This window comes from Brachyhypopomus gauderio, chromosome 9, assembly GCF_052324685.1.
Source record: "Brachyhypopomus gauderio isolate BG-103 chromosome 9, BGAUD_0.2, whole genome shotgun sequence".
Classification (NCBI taxonomy): domain Eukaryota; kingdom Metazoa; phylum Chordata; class Actinopteri; order Gymnotiformes; family Hypopomidae; genus Brachyhypopomus; species Brachyhypopomus gauderio.
The window spans coordinates 25121574-25138076 of NC_135219.1; the positions used below are offsets into that span (position 1 = coordinate 25121574).

Below are 16503 nucleotides of genomic sequence, written 5' to 3' on the forward strand. Positions count from 1 at the left end.
ATGAATTGAAGATCAGCGGATCTGCCCAAACTGCGTTCAGCGGATGTGCGGTCACGAATGTTGGTTATAACTGACGTGTTTTTAAACCAATCGCAGAAGAGAAAAAGATACATGAGCAATACACGGACCAATCAGCGTCTGGTTTACGTATCTTGTATTTAAGGGCGGCGCTCCTGAAAAGTCCTACAGGTTGTGGCGTCTTGGGAGGGAAAATACTAGTTTTGCGTTATTGCTCTTCGCATTTCATATCTATATTCATATATATATTCATATATAACATGAACAATATATTTAGGCTGACGTCTGGCTCTGTGCGGGCGGTGACATCGCTTCACAGGTCAAATCGGAGAAGTGGAGAGTTAGTGTACGTGTGGGCCCGTTGGTGTAGCAGGAGCGTGGCGGAGCTGGTGAAGCAGCAGAAGGTGGTGGTGTTCCTCAAGGGCTCTCCGCTCCAGCCCATGTGCGGCTTCAGCAACGCCGTGGTCCAGATCCTCCGGCTGCACGGGGTCGACGACTACGCCGCCTACGACGTTCTGGAGGACCAGGACCTTCGACAAGGTCAGTCCAAACCCGCCAGGTCCTTCTGACCGCGGACCGTCATGTGTTCGTGTTGGGCAGAATGTGACTCTGGCGGAGTTAAATGTATGTGACTCTGGTGGAGTTAAATGTATGTGACTCTGGTGGAGTTAAATGTATGTGACCCTGGTGGAGTTAAATGTATGTGACCCTGGTGGAGTTAAATGTATGTGACCCTGGTGGAGTTAAATGTATGTGACCCTGGTGGAGTTAAATGTATGTGACCCTGGTGGAGTTAAATGTATGTGACCCTGGTGGAGTTAAATGTATGTGACCCTGGTGGAGTTAAATGTATGTGACCCTGGTGGAGTTAAATGTATGTGACCCTGGTGGAGTTAAATGTATGTGACCCTGGTGGAGTTAAATGTATGTGACCCTGGTGGAGTTAAATGTATGTGACCCTGGTGGAGTTAAATGTATGTGACCCTGGTGGAGTTAAATGTATGTGACCCTGGTGGAGTTAAATGTATGTGACCCTGGTGGAGTTAAATGTATGTGACCCTGGTGGAGTTAAATGTATGTGACCCTGGTGGAGTTAAATGTATGTGACCCTGGTGGAGTTAAATGTATGTGACCCTGGTGGAGTTAATCTGGTGAGGTAGGTTATATTCATGGATGTGTTGGGGAATGTTGTTCTAATTAGACTAATGTCACTAGCTTAGCTAACTGTTGGTGGGAATCCGCAGAGCCAGACAGGGTTTCTGAGTCCGGAAAAAACAGAAGTTTACAATGCAATGAAATTTATATGCCAGGTACGTAACTCAAAAAACTTGATAAAATGGCATTTGTAGCGTTAACTTTGAGAAACGTGGGAAGAGCTAGTTCGTTCTCAGCAAGCTAGTTACATGACAAACATTACAAACTACCCAATTTTCTGCCCTTATGTTCCGACTACTGTGGTGGTCAGGAATAAAACGGCTAGTACCTACGTTAAAACGAGTGGACGGCTATTGGCCTCACAAATTATGATTCGTTCTGTGAGATTTTGATGTCAAACATGCGGGGAAGAGCCCTGGATAAACGGATGAAGGTGAAGTGAGCTTGTGTGTTCAGATTGCTTTATCAGTCTTGTGCAGCACAAGTGACTGGGCGTTGGCGTCTGAGCATTAACGACTAGACAGTGCTGAGAAGCTGCCGCAAACTAACGACAGCTAACGAGTGAATTGCGGATAGTTTGACACATTTTCATTCCAACATGACGTTTTATTTATGTATCAGGTTTGAAATTAAATTGTCATGTTCTTTCTGAAAGGAGTGAAGACATTCTCGAACTGGCCAACGATTCCTCAGGTCTTCTTCAACGGAGAGTTTGTTGGGGGCTGCGACATCCTCCTACAGATGCATCAGAGTGGCGACTTGGTTGAAGAACTTCAGAAGTTGGGCATCCGATCTGCACTTCTGGACACAGAAAAAGAGTCTAAGTAGATTTGTTCAGTTGTGGGTGTATGAATTAAAGTGCTTCTATAAAAGTTGGGTGTAATGACCTACTGAAGACCAAACTGTAAACAAATCCTCAGAACATTGCACACAGATGTGCACTGTATTACACAATTTTCTTAAGTTGTATACCTTTATATTCATAGCAAACACTTGTGTAATACACAGCATATTTAAAGTTATGTATATTTCAAAATGTATTAAATGTAGTGTTGGGTAGTCTACTTTTTGTCAGTAAAATATTTTTAAAGTGAATATTGTTTGTTCTGTGGTGAACTGGGTAGTCTGAACATGAACACATGAATGTCATGTTTCCAGTCACACTGAAAAGGATATACAAGTTCTAAATATTTATACCTGAAATCAGTCTTTTCTTTAGTAGGGGGAGACCAGGGACAGTTGTAACGTGGGACGGTTGTAACACCTTGAATTCCTCCAAACAGATACAAGCTAGAGTGATTACACTCACTGTGCACATGCTCAGTTAGACTGTCTTCTTACTAACAAAAAAGGAGCCACATTTGAAACTCCCAGAGAAGGTAATCACCAAAAGTGTTTTTTTTTTTTTTTTAGGTAAAAATGTAACTTTTCTATCAGAGGTATTTTTGGATACTGTCCTGAGATCAAATATCTATGAATCCAAATAAGTATTATTAGAATTACTGTTTTGTAAGTTAAATTTAGAAATGATTAACATGTGTCCAACTAGCAGTCAGGCTCGTTCACATGAGGTGAAAACATAACTGGTGATACTGGGACGATTGTAACGCCTTGTTACAACCGTGCCTGAACCAAGTAGTCAGTGACAATGACCATTTATGATCTGCCAACCATTGTGAAGAGTGCCCTTCCCCTGGCTGCAACACCATCAAATATTCAGGCAGGGTTTGTAGGCACTGGAATTTGGCTTTTTAAAAGAGATATTTTTAATGACCGACTTTGCACCATCCCTGGGGCCTCATGTACGAACGGTGCGTACGCACAAAAACATTGCGTACGCCAGTGGTTCCCAAACTTTTTCTGCCGTGCCCCCCTTTAGTAGATGAGAATATTTTTGTGCCCCCCCCCCCTACACCCCCCCCCCCCCTCCCCCCATATTGACTAGGGATGTGTTGAAAACTTACAAAAACAATAGGTTCACAACTTTGGTCAAACATGAAAAAAATTAACTGCAAGAAACCTTTTAAATGGTTCAAGAATTCTAAATATAATTAAAAATAAATAAGGAGATGAAATAAGAGAAACAGCTATACATATGCAGCTAATTTGCAAGCGCAGACATCACGCAGAGCACAAAGCATGTAACGGCCAGAAATATGTGTACTGTCTCTTTAAGGGAGCGAATTGAGCGCGTGTATGGAATATTGTTGTTTTTTTAGCTTTCTGCCGTAGACCGAGTCAGACCACTGCTCTTTATTTTATTTCTGTAAGTAACGCATTAAATGAGCTTCGGACAACTCACCAGTTCATGTATGAACAGTGAAGTATTCCTGGAGCCCAGGTTTATTTTGGTCAACCAGCAAATAAACGGACTAAGTGGAATACCACCAGCGCGAGTATTAAGGTTGAACTAACTCCGAAAAGCAAGCAATACAAGCATAGAATTAGACTGAATAGATCTGTTTTTATGGATCGGTCACATTGTCACAGATACCCGATCTAGAACTTTTTCAGATATTAATATCGGAATCGGTGCATCCCCAATATTGACACATGTGCACATGTTTTACTTCCAAGCTCCGCGCCCCCCCTGCAATAGCTCGCCCCCCACTTTGGGAACCACTGGCGTACGCTATGTTTCACGCAAACGGTCAGATGTACGAAATGTGATTTGAACGTGAGAAAGTGCGTAAACCTACGACACCTTCACCTCTGTCGTACGCATGTTTCTAATGTGTTTTCGTCAATTAGCGACACTTGGAGGTGATGCATTGAAATTACAACTATTAAGATATCCTTCACGCACACATTGTAGTAAGCCCTTACTGGGTAAAATAAAGTAAATTAATCAGACAATTTCACTGCCTTACTGAAATAATCATTCAACGTGTTTCCACTTAGCCTAGATTATATAAACATGCATTAAATGTTGCGCTGGAGTTCTTGGGAGATGGCAGCGTTGGCATTACTGGAAGATATCACTAATGGCCGAATTCGCCGAGAGCGCGTTTTCCGTGACCATTATGATTCTTTAGCCCATGATGATGACTGGCTTATAAGCCGTTTCAGATTTCCAAGAACTGTCCTCTTGTGTTGAGTTGGGTCCAGTTTTGGAGAGAGAAACGCGAGGAGTTGCGCATTGCCAGCGACAACGCTTGGCTTTCTGGCAACTGGCTCGTTTCAAAGCGAACTGGCAGACCAGTCGGGGATGTCCCAGTCATCTTTGAGCCGGGCCATGCCAGCTGTTTTGGATGGGATCATCTGCATGTCAGCTAGTTATATAAAGTTCCCATTAAGAAGCGGTTGACCAGGCAAACATTAAAGCGCAATTTGCAGCGATAATGCAACCCTAAATATAATTCGAGCGATCGACTGCACACACATTTCTATGAAGGCACCATTTGAGGAGGAATTTGCTTATGTGAATAAAAAGCACTTTAATTCCATAAACGTGCAAATAATCTGTGATGTAAAAACTTACTAATGTAGTGGCACGTTGGCCTGGATCAACCCAATGATTAGTACATCCTTACAAACTGCATGGTTGGGATAAGATTACAAGCTAGCAGAGTGTGTGACGGGTGGCTACTTGGTAAGTAACAAAATGTAAGCATTTAAATAAAAGCATTTGACATTTCCAGCTTAGAATAATTCATTTTAAACATGGGTAATTGTTAAATTACTTAGGAAACAGCAGCTACGCGCTCAAGACGTGGCTGATGACCCTTTGTAATCCACAGACTGACCGGGAGTGGAGATACAATTCTCTCCATTCTCGCACCCGGTCAGTCGTGGAGAGGGCGATTGGGCAGCTGAAAAGCCGGTGGCGCTGGCATGTGGGGTCCTGCACAATGTTGCGCACAGGTATGCCGTGCCATTGTTAGAGGTGGTGGAGCAACCAGTGGACCCAGAGTCAGGACAAATTAATGCGCAGCGCAAATTTTAACCAATTCTTTTATTGAGTCGCTGATGCTAGTGAGCGCATCACTGATATTTTTAGGTGCATTATATTATTCTGCCAGTGTGCATTATTCTGACCCCACAACATTTAAAGCTTCACACACGCTATCCCACTCAGACCTTTTGTGCTTTGCCGTAATGCCACAACATGCCAAACACATTTTTTCCGCACCTCTACCTCATTCAGGAGCGTCTCTACTTTCACATTCGGTGAAGTTCCTCTTTTTTCCCCGTTTAGACATGGTTTGTGATAGATCAGAGAGCAAACTTCTCCGGTGCAGGGCAAATTTAAATGAATTTGCATATTTATAGGGGGGCGTGTCACAGTGTGTGCTCAATTCCACGTTGATTGGGATGTACAAAAGAAATGTGCGTGGATTCTGGCGTACGCACAGTTTGATACATCTGGATTTTTTTATGCGTACGCCATTTGCTCCAACACCCACTGTGGCAACAGGGGCACGGTTGTACCATTGGAGTGACTGTATTTAAATCAATTTTACAACCTGTACATATTTCATAAACCCACTTAAATACATTGTTTCAGTAGTTGACACATTGGAGTTCCTAATACAGCAAATTGGCTATTCCAGTGTAAATGGTTTTTGATTTATTGGAAAAAATCACAAAAAGTATTATAACTGTCCCTGGTCTTCCCTATATATGGTGTGCCTGTGTAAATTGAATTTGGTCTTTTGCATTTCAAATGTATTAATACATGCAAAATATGCCATAAGAGCATTTGTTAAATGTACTGTAGGGTGTTTTCCTACAACCCACATGAATCTGAGCTGATTAACAACAAGATACAAATACCCCCTGAAATGTGATGGTGTAAGGCCAGAGTCTAGAAAAATGTAAAATAGTTAACCTGTGCACATGTACATTGCCAAAATGATCATAAAATCTTAGTTTGATTAGATTTCACACAGACAAATCCTAGCACACCAAAATGCATCACAACAAGCCACCTGTCTTGGGTGCATTCTCACCACAAATGAACCATGCCACAGTTTGTTTGGAACTAGACCAAGACCACCTTCTCAAGGAGCAGAGAATTTACATTGGTGATTACCTTAACAATTAAAAGGTGATTATTGCTTATTGAGAGGTAATGCTTTACCAAAGACTGACGTGAAGGATAAAATAGACGTCATTTCACCCTTGCCATTAAAACCAACAAAATTATATAAGACAAATGTAACATATTGGTATGTATGTAGTATATGTGTAAAAATGAGAGTTAGAAGTGTTTCACAGTTGACAAAGTAATCACCAAAATGACAAAGTTGTAGAATAACACTGACATTAGAAAAACTAACAAATCATTCGACATCTTTATAGTTTGCTTTCTCTTATTTATGTATTTATATAAATGATTTACTAATAATAAAACAGTACTGTGTTTTGTGACCTGGCTTACTGTTTGAGAAGCACCTTCTGTATAATCACTACATGGGGCTTTAAGCTACTAAAAATGTATTCAAAGTAATATACATGACGTAGTACGTGATGTTTCTTGAGGGAAGAAAATATGGAAGTAAGGTTTCATAACCTTTCATCTCCACTAGGGGACATTGTGGTATGGCATACTGGAAAATTTTTTAATGCATCTGTGGTCAGTTGTATTCCACAAATATGGTTCAGATAGTGATTTTACTCATATGGGGCTAGCTTAATAAATAGTTGGTGAGTGCAACTGGTACAGTTGCTGGTCATAAAATTAAAATATGAAAAAGTAGATTTTTAAAGTAATTCTATTCAAAATGTGAAACTTGCATATACTCATTCATTACACACAGACTGGTATAGTTCAAGTGTTTATTTCTTTTAATTTGATGATTATACTCAACAACTAATGAAAACCCCAAATCTCTGAAAACTAGAATATCGTGGAAAGGTTGAAGATACCAGGGGCCTCATATACTAATGGTGCTTATGTACAAAAACACTGTATACAAACGGTCAGATGTACTAAATGTGACTTGAACGTGAGGAAGTGTGTACCCCCACGGCACTTTCACTTCAGGCGTACGCATGTTCTAATGTGTTTTCGTCAATTTCGTCACTTAGAGGTGATGCATTGAAATTACAACTATTAAGATATCCTTTACGCGCACATTGTAGTAAGCCCTTATTGAGTAAAATAAAGTAAATGACTCAGACAATTTCTTTGCCTTACTGAAATAATCATTCAGCGTGTTTCCACTTAGCCTAGATTATATAAACATGCATTAAATGTTGCGCTGGAGTTCTTGGGAGATATCGCTAATGGCCGAATTTGCAGAGAGTGCTTTTTCCGTGACCATTATGATTTTTTGGCCTATGATGATGACTGGCTTTTAAGCCATTTCAGATTTCCAAGAACTGTCCTCTTGTGTTGAGTTGGGTCCAGTTTTGGAGAGAGAAACGCGAGGAGTCGCGCATTGCCAGTTCCTTTACAGGTCTGACAACGCTCGGCTTCCAGGCAACTGGCTCGTTTCAAAGAGAACTGGCAGACCGGTCGGGGATATCCCAGTCATCTTTGAGCCGTGCCATACCAGCTGTTTTGGATGGGATCATCTGCATGTCAGCTAATTATATAAAGTTCCCATATGAAGCGGTTGACCAGGCAGACATTAAAGCGCAATTTGCAGCGATAACCGGTTTCCCTAATGTAATCCGAGCGATCGACTGCACACACATTTCTATAAAGGCACCATCTGAGGAGGAATTTGCTTATGTGAATAGAAAGCACTTTCATTCCATAAACATGCAAATAATCTGTGATGCAAAAATGTGCATTACTAATGTAGTGGCACGTTGGCCTGAATCAACCCAATGATTCGTACATCCTTACAAACAGCATGGTTGGGATAAGATTACAAGCTGGCGAAGTGTGTGATGGGTGGCTTCTTGGTAAGCAATTTAAAGCATTTAAATAAAAGCATTAGACATTTCCAGCTTAGAAGAATTAATTTAAAACATGGGTAACAGCGGCTACACGCTCAGACGTGGCTGATGACCCTTTGTAATCCACAGACTGACCGGGAGTGGAGATACAATTCTCTCCATTCTCGCACCCGGTCAGTCGTGGAGAGGGTGATTGGGCAGCTGAAAAGCCAGTGGTGCTGCCTGGACAGGACCAGGGTAATGCTCCTGTATCGACCAGACAAGGTGTGTCGTATTGTGAGGGCATGTGGGGTCCTGCACAATGTTGTGCACAGGTATGCCGTGCCATTGTTAGAGGTGGTGGAGCAACCAGCAGACCCACAGCCAGGACAAATTAACGTGCAGCCTAACCCAGGTGCCATACAATATAAAAAGCATTCAAATTTTAACCAATTCTTTTATTGAGTCGCTGATGCTAGTGAGCGCATCACTAATATTTTTATTATTATATTATATAATGTGTATTATATAATTCTGCCAGTGTGCATTGTTCTGACCCCACAGCATTTAAAGCTTCACACACGCTGTCCCACTCAGACTTTTTGCGCTTTGCCGTAATGCCAGAGGACAGCGTGCCAAACAAACACTTTTTCCACGCCTCATTCAGGAGCGTCTCCACTTCACATTTGGTGAAGTTCCTCTTCTTTCCCCATTTAGACATGGTTTGTGATAGATCAGAGAGGAAACTCCTCCGGTGCAGGGCAAATTTAAATGAATTTGCATATTTATAGGGGGGCGTTTCACAGGAGGAGTCAGCCACTCTCATGTGCGCTCTATTCCACGTTGATTGGGATGTACAAAAGAAAGGTGCGTGGATTCTGGCGTAACCACGGTTTGATACATCCGGATTTTCTTTTGCTTATGCCATTTTCTGGATTTGTCCATACGCCAGATTTCAGTAAGAAATCTACATCTTTGTACGTGAGGTCCCTGGTGCCACACTCTAAAGAGCTAATTAACTCAAAACACCTGCAAAGGCCTTTAAATGTTCTCTCAGTATAATTCTGTAGGCTACACAATCATAGGGAAGATGGCTGGCTTGATAGTTGTCCAAAAGACGACCACTGCCACCTTACACAAGCAGGGCAAGACACAAAAGTTTATTGCTAAAGAGGCAGGGTGTTCACAGAGCCCTGTGTCTAAGCACGTTAATAGAGAGGCCAAGGGAAGGAAAAGTTAAGGTAGAATAAAGTGTACAAGCAATAGGGATAACTGCACCTGGAGAGGGTTGTGACGTGTTTCAGCCATGTGTCAAGCCATTCTTCAATAAGAGACAGCGTCAGAAGCATCTTGCCTGGGCTAAAGACAAAAAGGACTGGACTGCTGGTGAGTGGTGAGTTATGTTCTTGGATTAAATTTTTGCATTTTCTTTGAAAAATAAAGATCCCACAATCTGGAGGAAGAGAGACACTGAATCCACATTGTTTGAGGTCCAGTGTAAAGTTTCCAGTCAGTGATGGTTTGGGGTGCCATGTCATCTGCTGGTGTTGGTCCACTGTGTTTCCTGACATCCATGGTCAATGCAGCCATCTACCAGGACGTTTTAGAGCACTTCAGGCTTCCTGCTGCTGACCTTTATGGAGATGCAGATTTAGTTTACACACAGTGACAAAGCTACCAGAACCTGGTTTAAGGACCATGATATCACTATTCTTAATTGGACAGCAAATTAGGATGACTGATAACCCCACAGAAAACTTATGGGGTATTGTGAAGAGGAAGATGCAACACGCCAGACCCAACAGTGCAGAAGAGTTGAAGGCCACTATCAGAGCAACCTGGGGCTCTCATAACACCTGAGCAGTGCTAGTTATATTCTAATTTGAGATACTGAATTTAGGGTTTTTCATTACTTGTGGGGTGTAATAATCAAATTAAAAGAAATAAACATTTGGAAATACCAGTCTGTGTGAAAATAATCAGTACAATATACAAGATTCCCTATTTGAATCAAATTACTATAAACTTTTTGCTGACAAGAAAAATACTAAACTCAAAGCTGGTCTTAGAACCAGAGTTTAGAAATACAACTTAATGCAGCACATTTGAGAAATGAGGTTTCTTGAATTATTCCTGACCATTATGTATCATGTCTCCCTTCAGCCTGCTGCATGCTGTAGACCAGAGGCTGTGTGAATGTAGCATCTGAACCAACAGCCTCATAAGGCATCGTATATCCATTAGTCTTCCCAATGAGAAGAGCTACAAAATTGCTTACATACATTACTACTGGTCATGTTTCACTCTGAAAAGCTCTAAAAGCAGTTATTTATTTATTTTTAAAATACATTTATTTTTGTTAGCTGCAAAACTATTTAACATTTCGCATAACTTGGCCTTTTTGTTATCATTAGGATTTAGCTATTGCACATCACTGTAAAAAAAAAAGTTCAGGTTAGGTCAGGAGCTTTGGTCAGTAATGAATACCAACTGAAGGCATTCAAACATCAGTAAACAGCAATGTGACTGGTTCAAGTGCCCACTAACCCTTTTCCAAAATATCTAGAAAATAAAGGTGCCTTCACTTCCCAGAATCCTTCAGCTCATTCCATGCTTGTTGCTTGGCAACCCCAGGTTCTCCGATATGAGGCAGTTGGTGAGAGGAACATTGTTGTGTGGATTTGGCTTACTAACAGAATCAGGTCATTGGCTTCGGTGCATGGAGTGTGTTTGACACCTGCTTGGAAGGGAGACAGAAACAGCAGGGCTGGAACCTTAAATGCCTTGAGCAGTCGAAACAGCTTTCAAGAACACTTCTGAAAAGGATCGTAAGAGTGCCAGTACTCGAAAGATGAAGGTGTAATGATTAGAAGTGTTTGGACCCTCGGAGACCAGCCTCTGGCAATGATGTCTTTATAGGCAACAGATGCATCAGGAGGTAAAGCATGCAAAATTCAGATAAAAGCACTTCCATAATACTTATGCCTGTGAACTTAATGTTTTGCTGGGGATATATATATATATATATATATATATATATATATATATATATATATATATAAATGAATAATATATATAAATGAAGATTCATCAAGTCCATGTGCTGTGACAGTGATCAAGATGTTCACTCTGGCCCTGCCACAAGGTACCTGGTGCACAGGAACCAGGTTTGGATCCTGTCTTGAATTCTTTAACTTGTGCTGAGATCTCATCCTCCTGATGCTGTATCAGGTAAGGTTCCTTAAATAAATGGTTTGCTCTACATTTTGACATTTTGGGACTCTTATAATGCAATGCTGAGCAACAGCAACGTTGAGACAGTGTCACATGGTCAATAGTAGAGCTGATAGTGTTACTAAACCCCTGGCAAAGCTACAGAATGGCCAAAGGTTGAGAATAGCAGTAGTCATTGCTGTCAACATCATCAACAACAGATTTACTCAAAACAGAGGAAGTCATGATACTCAGACATTTTCAGAAACATGTAAGTTTCATTTCTGAAGTTTCATGCGAACACTGTGATTCATTCTGTTTTCATGTTTAAAAGGATTCTTTGTCATGTTTTATGCAGTCTGGCTTCAGGAGAAGGCTGCTCACGCACCACAGGAAAATGCTAAATTATGCCATCGGCCCTGAGGAGCCAAGAGAACAGAAGTGTGAAAGCAGAGAGGAGTCCATCCTCGCGTTCCTTGGGATTGCTGGAACCATTCTGAACCTACTCGTGATCATCTTTGTCTACATCTACACCTCACTCTAAACTAAGGATATTTGTTTACCAAAGACTTTAGAAGTGTTTAATTTAAACAAAACATTAGGATAGCATTAGGATAGCAGGATACATAGGGGCAATGGATTGTTCTTGGACTTTATATAATGGATGACTCACACCCGATACGTGACCTATTATGAGAATACATTATTCTGTTGTTTTATCACAGTATTATGAGTTGTACAATAGTATAACAAGCAAATGATTGATAATCTTCAATATTACCAAGGACAACTTTTCTGTGAACATTTTAATGTTTGTTTTTAAGGGGGAAGGAACTACATCTAAAAAGGTTAATCTTAGGACAGTATTAACTGCCTGTAAAAATGTGTGTAATATAGGCTACTTATGCAGTATGAGGTACATATACTCATTTGATAAAGTGTTGAACACCTTTGGACCTGCTTCAACTGATTCATTAATCATCATATTTTACGGTTTATAAAGAGCCTTAAAAAATCTGTAAGTAGCGTTTGACAATTCTTGATCACTCAGTCAGAATTTTTTTAATGATATAGCCAGAGTATTTTTGATATCACATTGCTTTTTTCTGTGGTGATGTTTTACAAGTTTAATTTCAGATGTTAAACTACTTTCACCCTTAAAACATAGTCTGTAAACTTTATTTTGATGTTTTAGGTGAAATTATCAGCAAACCGACTGTTTGTAGTATTAGGTAATAATAGGTTACCTAAATGGTCAATAAAAGGTTGACTTGGTTCTTAAACATTCAAAACACTTGCCCGTGGAATTGTCTTTGTGTTTTAATTATTTATCTGCTTTTGTTTGGGTATGTGGGTCAGATTTTTCAAGTGTTGCAAGAACACTTGAGATTTTCTCATTCCAATATCAATGGGATTATAAACAGTACCTTATGTAAAAGTGTTATGGTGCATACTGTATGTGCTATTATAGTAACATAGACGCCCAAGTAGTACAGTAGGCCTATAGCTGGTGAATTACTGATAAATGCCTTGTTTGTTTTGGTATTCTGTACTTTGGTCTTATTTTGCATCCACAACAGAACATAACAGGGTGTTCTTTCACTTTACGATATTAAACTTATTAACTGATTAAATTCAGTTGTCCACATTAGCTATCAACAAGTATTACCACATGTTTTAAGCTTTTAGCATACTTTTTACCAACATGTCAATGTATTACTGATAAACATTCTGTTTTCCAGCATACAGAATGGTATGCTGTTAAAATAATTATATTAAAGGAAATGTTTAGTCTTGATTTGTGTGTAGGTTTTACCTAAAAGGAAAAGAGAGAGACTTTACTGTTTTAGTAAAATATGCAAGATAATGAAAAATAAAAATAACCCATAATGTTTAGAACAACTGATAATATCCTAAGCACTGAGCTAAAATACATCCAAATTGCAACACCTTAAAGCAGAGGAGCAGAACCAGTTTCTAAAATGTCCTGAACATTGTTTCCATAAATTTACCAATTTACAATTTAACAATAATTAGAAAAGTGTGAGTGTTACAAGTCATTAAAAGTACTATCACATTTTGTTACACATTTTGAATACATTGATTTATAAGTTTATAGATGTATCGTGAAAAAATAAAAGGGCTTAAACAAATCCAGCATCCAGCATGTGGTATAGTACTTTTGTTTTCACATGTATTTTAGCAATATATGAATAGAATAGAACCATTCAACCATTAATCAGCAACAGAGCAAATGATCGCGAACAACTCTCTGCCATTTATCTGTATTCCAATGGGAGACTAATCTTGATAAAAAATGTAATCAGACCATTTAGTCATCAAATCATGTTTCATTAATACTTGTAACCTTTACAATGCTGTGGATTTCAGTGTAGAAGCTGTATAATGGTTTTTAGAAAAAGAACGATTGATTTTACAGTAATTGATCTGAGATTTCTTCTTGATGGTTGATTTCCTGAGGCTCAGACAGGATGTGGTTACTACTGAACCCTTTACTGAGCCTGCTAACCTTCTATAGCACAGTATTATATAATCATGCTAGACTGATGTGTAAATACTCCCTAGGGACCACCCATGGCAAGCTTCCAATCAAAGTCTCATAGTCCCATAAGGGAACTCCAATACTCAGAATGCCCCAAGCAGTCAGGTGGAGAGGAGGCGGTCCTCATCGCCAAAATAACTTATCACCTGTTCCTTGATTTCAATGTGTAAATAAGCTGGTTACTTTATATTTATTGAGGTATTGTTACAATTCTTGTGACTACTGAGCATTTTTTCTCAAATTTCTATTGTATGATTTTTGTCTTTTCCAAATTTTTTTTTTGATCTTTTGGATTTGCCCCTCAGTTTTTTCACCTGTGTAGGTCTCCTTGTTTTGTCAGTGATGTCATTTTTTCTTAACTCATCTGTGAGCGTCTGTTTTTCCTAGAGTATTATACATAGGTTTGAATAAGAAATATATGACAAGAAAGCTTGAACCCTGTTTGGGATAAAGTCAAAGCCTTTATGATGGATTACAGGATCTCTTACTCAGAATTTACGGTTTTGATTAAATATTCTCTTACATTTTTAGGTATTTTAAATTTCTTTCATAAATCAATGAAGGATTTTCAGGTGGCATGTGCTTTGTAATAAAGCTGTCATAAGTAGCCACAGAACTGCCTAACCAAAATCACAGGACCTATAGATTCAATAATTGAACACAATAGTGCTACAATTATTTTAACTCAGCTGTGCAAGAAAACACTGTGACATTGTTGTATGAGTGAGGCACCGTATCCTCAAAGTCAAGGGTTGAATACATTTAAAGCAGCTATTCAGTAACTGAAAGGCTTTCCTCCCTCATGCTCCTCATCATCTTTCCTCCCTCATGCTCCTCATCATCTTTCCTCCCTCATGCTCCTCATCATCTTTCCTCCCTCATGCTCCTCATCATCTTTTCTAATTAGCAGCAGCTTGTTCCTGTGTCTGCCCCAGCAGGCCCTCTGGATTAATAGTGTCCATTATCTTTGTTTGTTTTCATGAAAATTGTTCAGATGAATGTTCCTATACAAAGACACTGAATAAATGAACATTCAAAGTGGAGTGTCTCTGAAAATTTGCATTCAAATGAGATTCCGCCCCCACAGGCGCCAGCTGCACAGTTCTGTGGGATCTTCCCTCAAATGATCTCCTCTCACGGCCAAACTCCCCTCCTCATTCTTTTGTCTTCCTCATATCACCACTCTTCATCCTCTTAGCAGGAACCAGCACTCCTACGGTCAAAATCAGACCACAACAGCAACAGCACAAATAAGAGTTAAATAAGAAGTATAGAGTTAAATAAGAAATTAGAAGAAGTAAGCAATCAAAGTCTATTCCAGATTCCTAGAAGACCTGGATTCACAGAGGTGTATTCAAAATCAGAATGACCTAGCAACAGCGTACAAGTGTGGCTAGGGTAGAGGTGGGACGTTGGAGGAGAGGAGGGGGTGAGGGGGATAGAAGGTTTGTAGAGTCTGCAGGGGTGAGGCTCAGTAAATGCACGACACCAGAAGTAGATGTACTTCTAAATAATAAATAAATGAATAGGCATGTTCAAATTCGAAGGTGTGTAAAATATGAAGTGTAAATCTAATCATGAAAGCACAGATTTAAGTATAGCACAGACATGAGCATCAGTACTCCACCACTCTCAGTCAACAAACCCAAGTGACAAAAAAAGAGGTGAAATGCCAACATCACATCTCAATTTACCAGAACTATCAACGCATATGAACTCCCAGAGCTCAATTTTACTTAAGACAAGTGGTATTTAACATTAGCAAGAAGCTAGTTTTATAGGAAAAGGTGTAACACTTTAAATTGTGTTGACTAATATGAAGTAATGCATTAGTTAACATGAACAACACATGAAGTAACACATTAACAATAATTAACTAACGTTAAGTAAACATGTAACAGTTACAGCTCCTGTTTTGGCTCTTTGCTGCTCGCACCTTTTTAGAGCTTTAGTGTTTTAGTTTGGAGCAAAAGGGACTAAAGAGCTAAAAACAGTATGGACACACTTCAGTTCCTATGCTGATAGATTCTGGATATTTCCAAGTTACCCATTACTTATGTAGGTAAATCAGTACAATGTAATATATTCCTTTAAGGTTGCACCAAAAAAGGTGCGAGCAACAAAGAGCCAAAACAGGAGCTGCAACAGTTACATGTTCACTTAACGTTAGTTAATTATTGTTAATGTGTTACTTCATGTGTTGTTCATGATAACTAATGCATTACTTCACGTTAGTTAATTATTGTTAGTGTGTTACTTCATGTGTTGTTCATGTTAACTAATGCATTACTTAACGTTAGTTAGTCAACACTTTTCTAGGCATTAATATAGAGACTAGGGCCCTAGTGATTTCATTGTCATGTTGAAGCAACCAATTGGAGATGATTGGAGACTTGTGACATGGCATGTATTCTGATGGAAGTAGCCATCAGAAGATGTTATAAAGGGATGGACATGGTCAGCAACAATACTCAGGTAGGCAGTTGAATTTAAGCCATGCTCAACTGGTATGAAAGGGCCCAAATCGTGCAAAGAATATATACCTCAAGACATCACTCCACCACAAAGAATATATACCTCAAGACATCACTCCACAAGTTTCATCCGTAGTGTCAAGGTACGAAGGACCCCTGCTGGCCACCTCCATCTGAAGCAAGGTTATTTCATGTTGCCCTGTATTGTGTTCGTTTCTCAGGTGGGTGGAGCCCATTAGGTTTCTTGAC

General features: G+C 39.7%; 2 protein-coding genes across 3 annotated transcripts; both read left to right on the plus strand.

The window, feature by feature from the left end:
- The first annotated feature begins 160 nt into the window (after window positions 1-160).
- Window positions 161-2268, plus strand: glrx5 (glutaredoxin 5 homolog (S. cerevisiae)). Its single transcript, XM_077018099.1, has 2 exons — window positions 161-558; window positions 1829-2268. The coding sequence occupies exons 1-2, from the start codon at window positions 279-281 to the stop codon at window positions 1999-2001; spliced, it is 453 nt and encodes a 150-aa protein (XP_076874214.1). The 5' UTR covers window positions 161-278; the 3' UTR covers window positions 2002-2268.
- An 856-nt stretch (window positions 2269-3124) lies between these two features.
- Window positions 3125-14823, plus strand: LOC143523565 (protein TUNAR-like). Of its 2 annotated transcripts, XM_077018100.1 has the most exons (3): window positions 3132-10942; window positions 11117-11235; window positions 11576-14823. In XM_077018100.1, the coding sequence occupies exons 2-3, from the start codon at window positions 11224-11226 to the stop codon at window positions 11759-11761; spliced, it is 198 nt and encodes a 65-aa protein (XP_076874215.1). In that variant the 5' UTR covers window positions 3132-10942; window positions 11117-11223; the 3' UTR covers window positions 11762-14823. The 2 variants fall into 2 exon arrangements, with proteins under 2 accessions (XP_076874216.1, XP_076874215.1); XM_077018101.1 differs by lacking the exon at window positions 11117-11235 and having other exon boundaries at window positions 3125-10942.
- Window positions 14824-16503: the final 1680 nt, after the last annotated feature.

Excerpts from the sequence above, each read along its gene's own strand:
- glrx5 (XM_077018099.1), top strand. The coding sequence starts at position 279 with ATGAACAATATATTTAGGCTGACGTCTGGCTCTGTGCGGGCGGTGACA. Across the intron at positions 559-1,828 it reads GGACCAGGACCTTCGACAAG|GAGTGAAGACATTCTCGAAC; the intron begins GTCAGTCCAAAC and ends TCTTTCTGAAAG.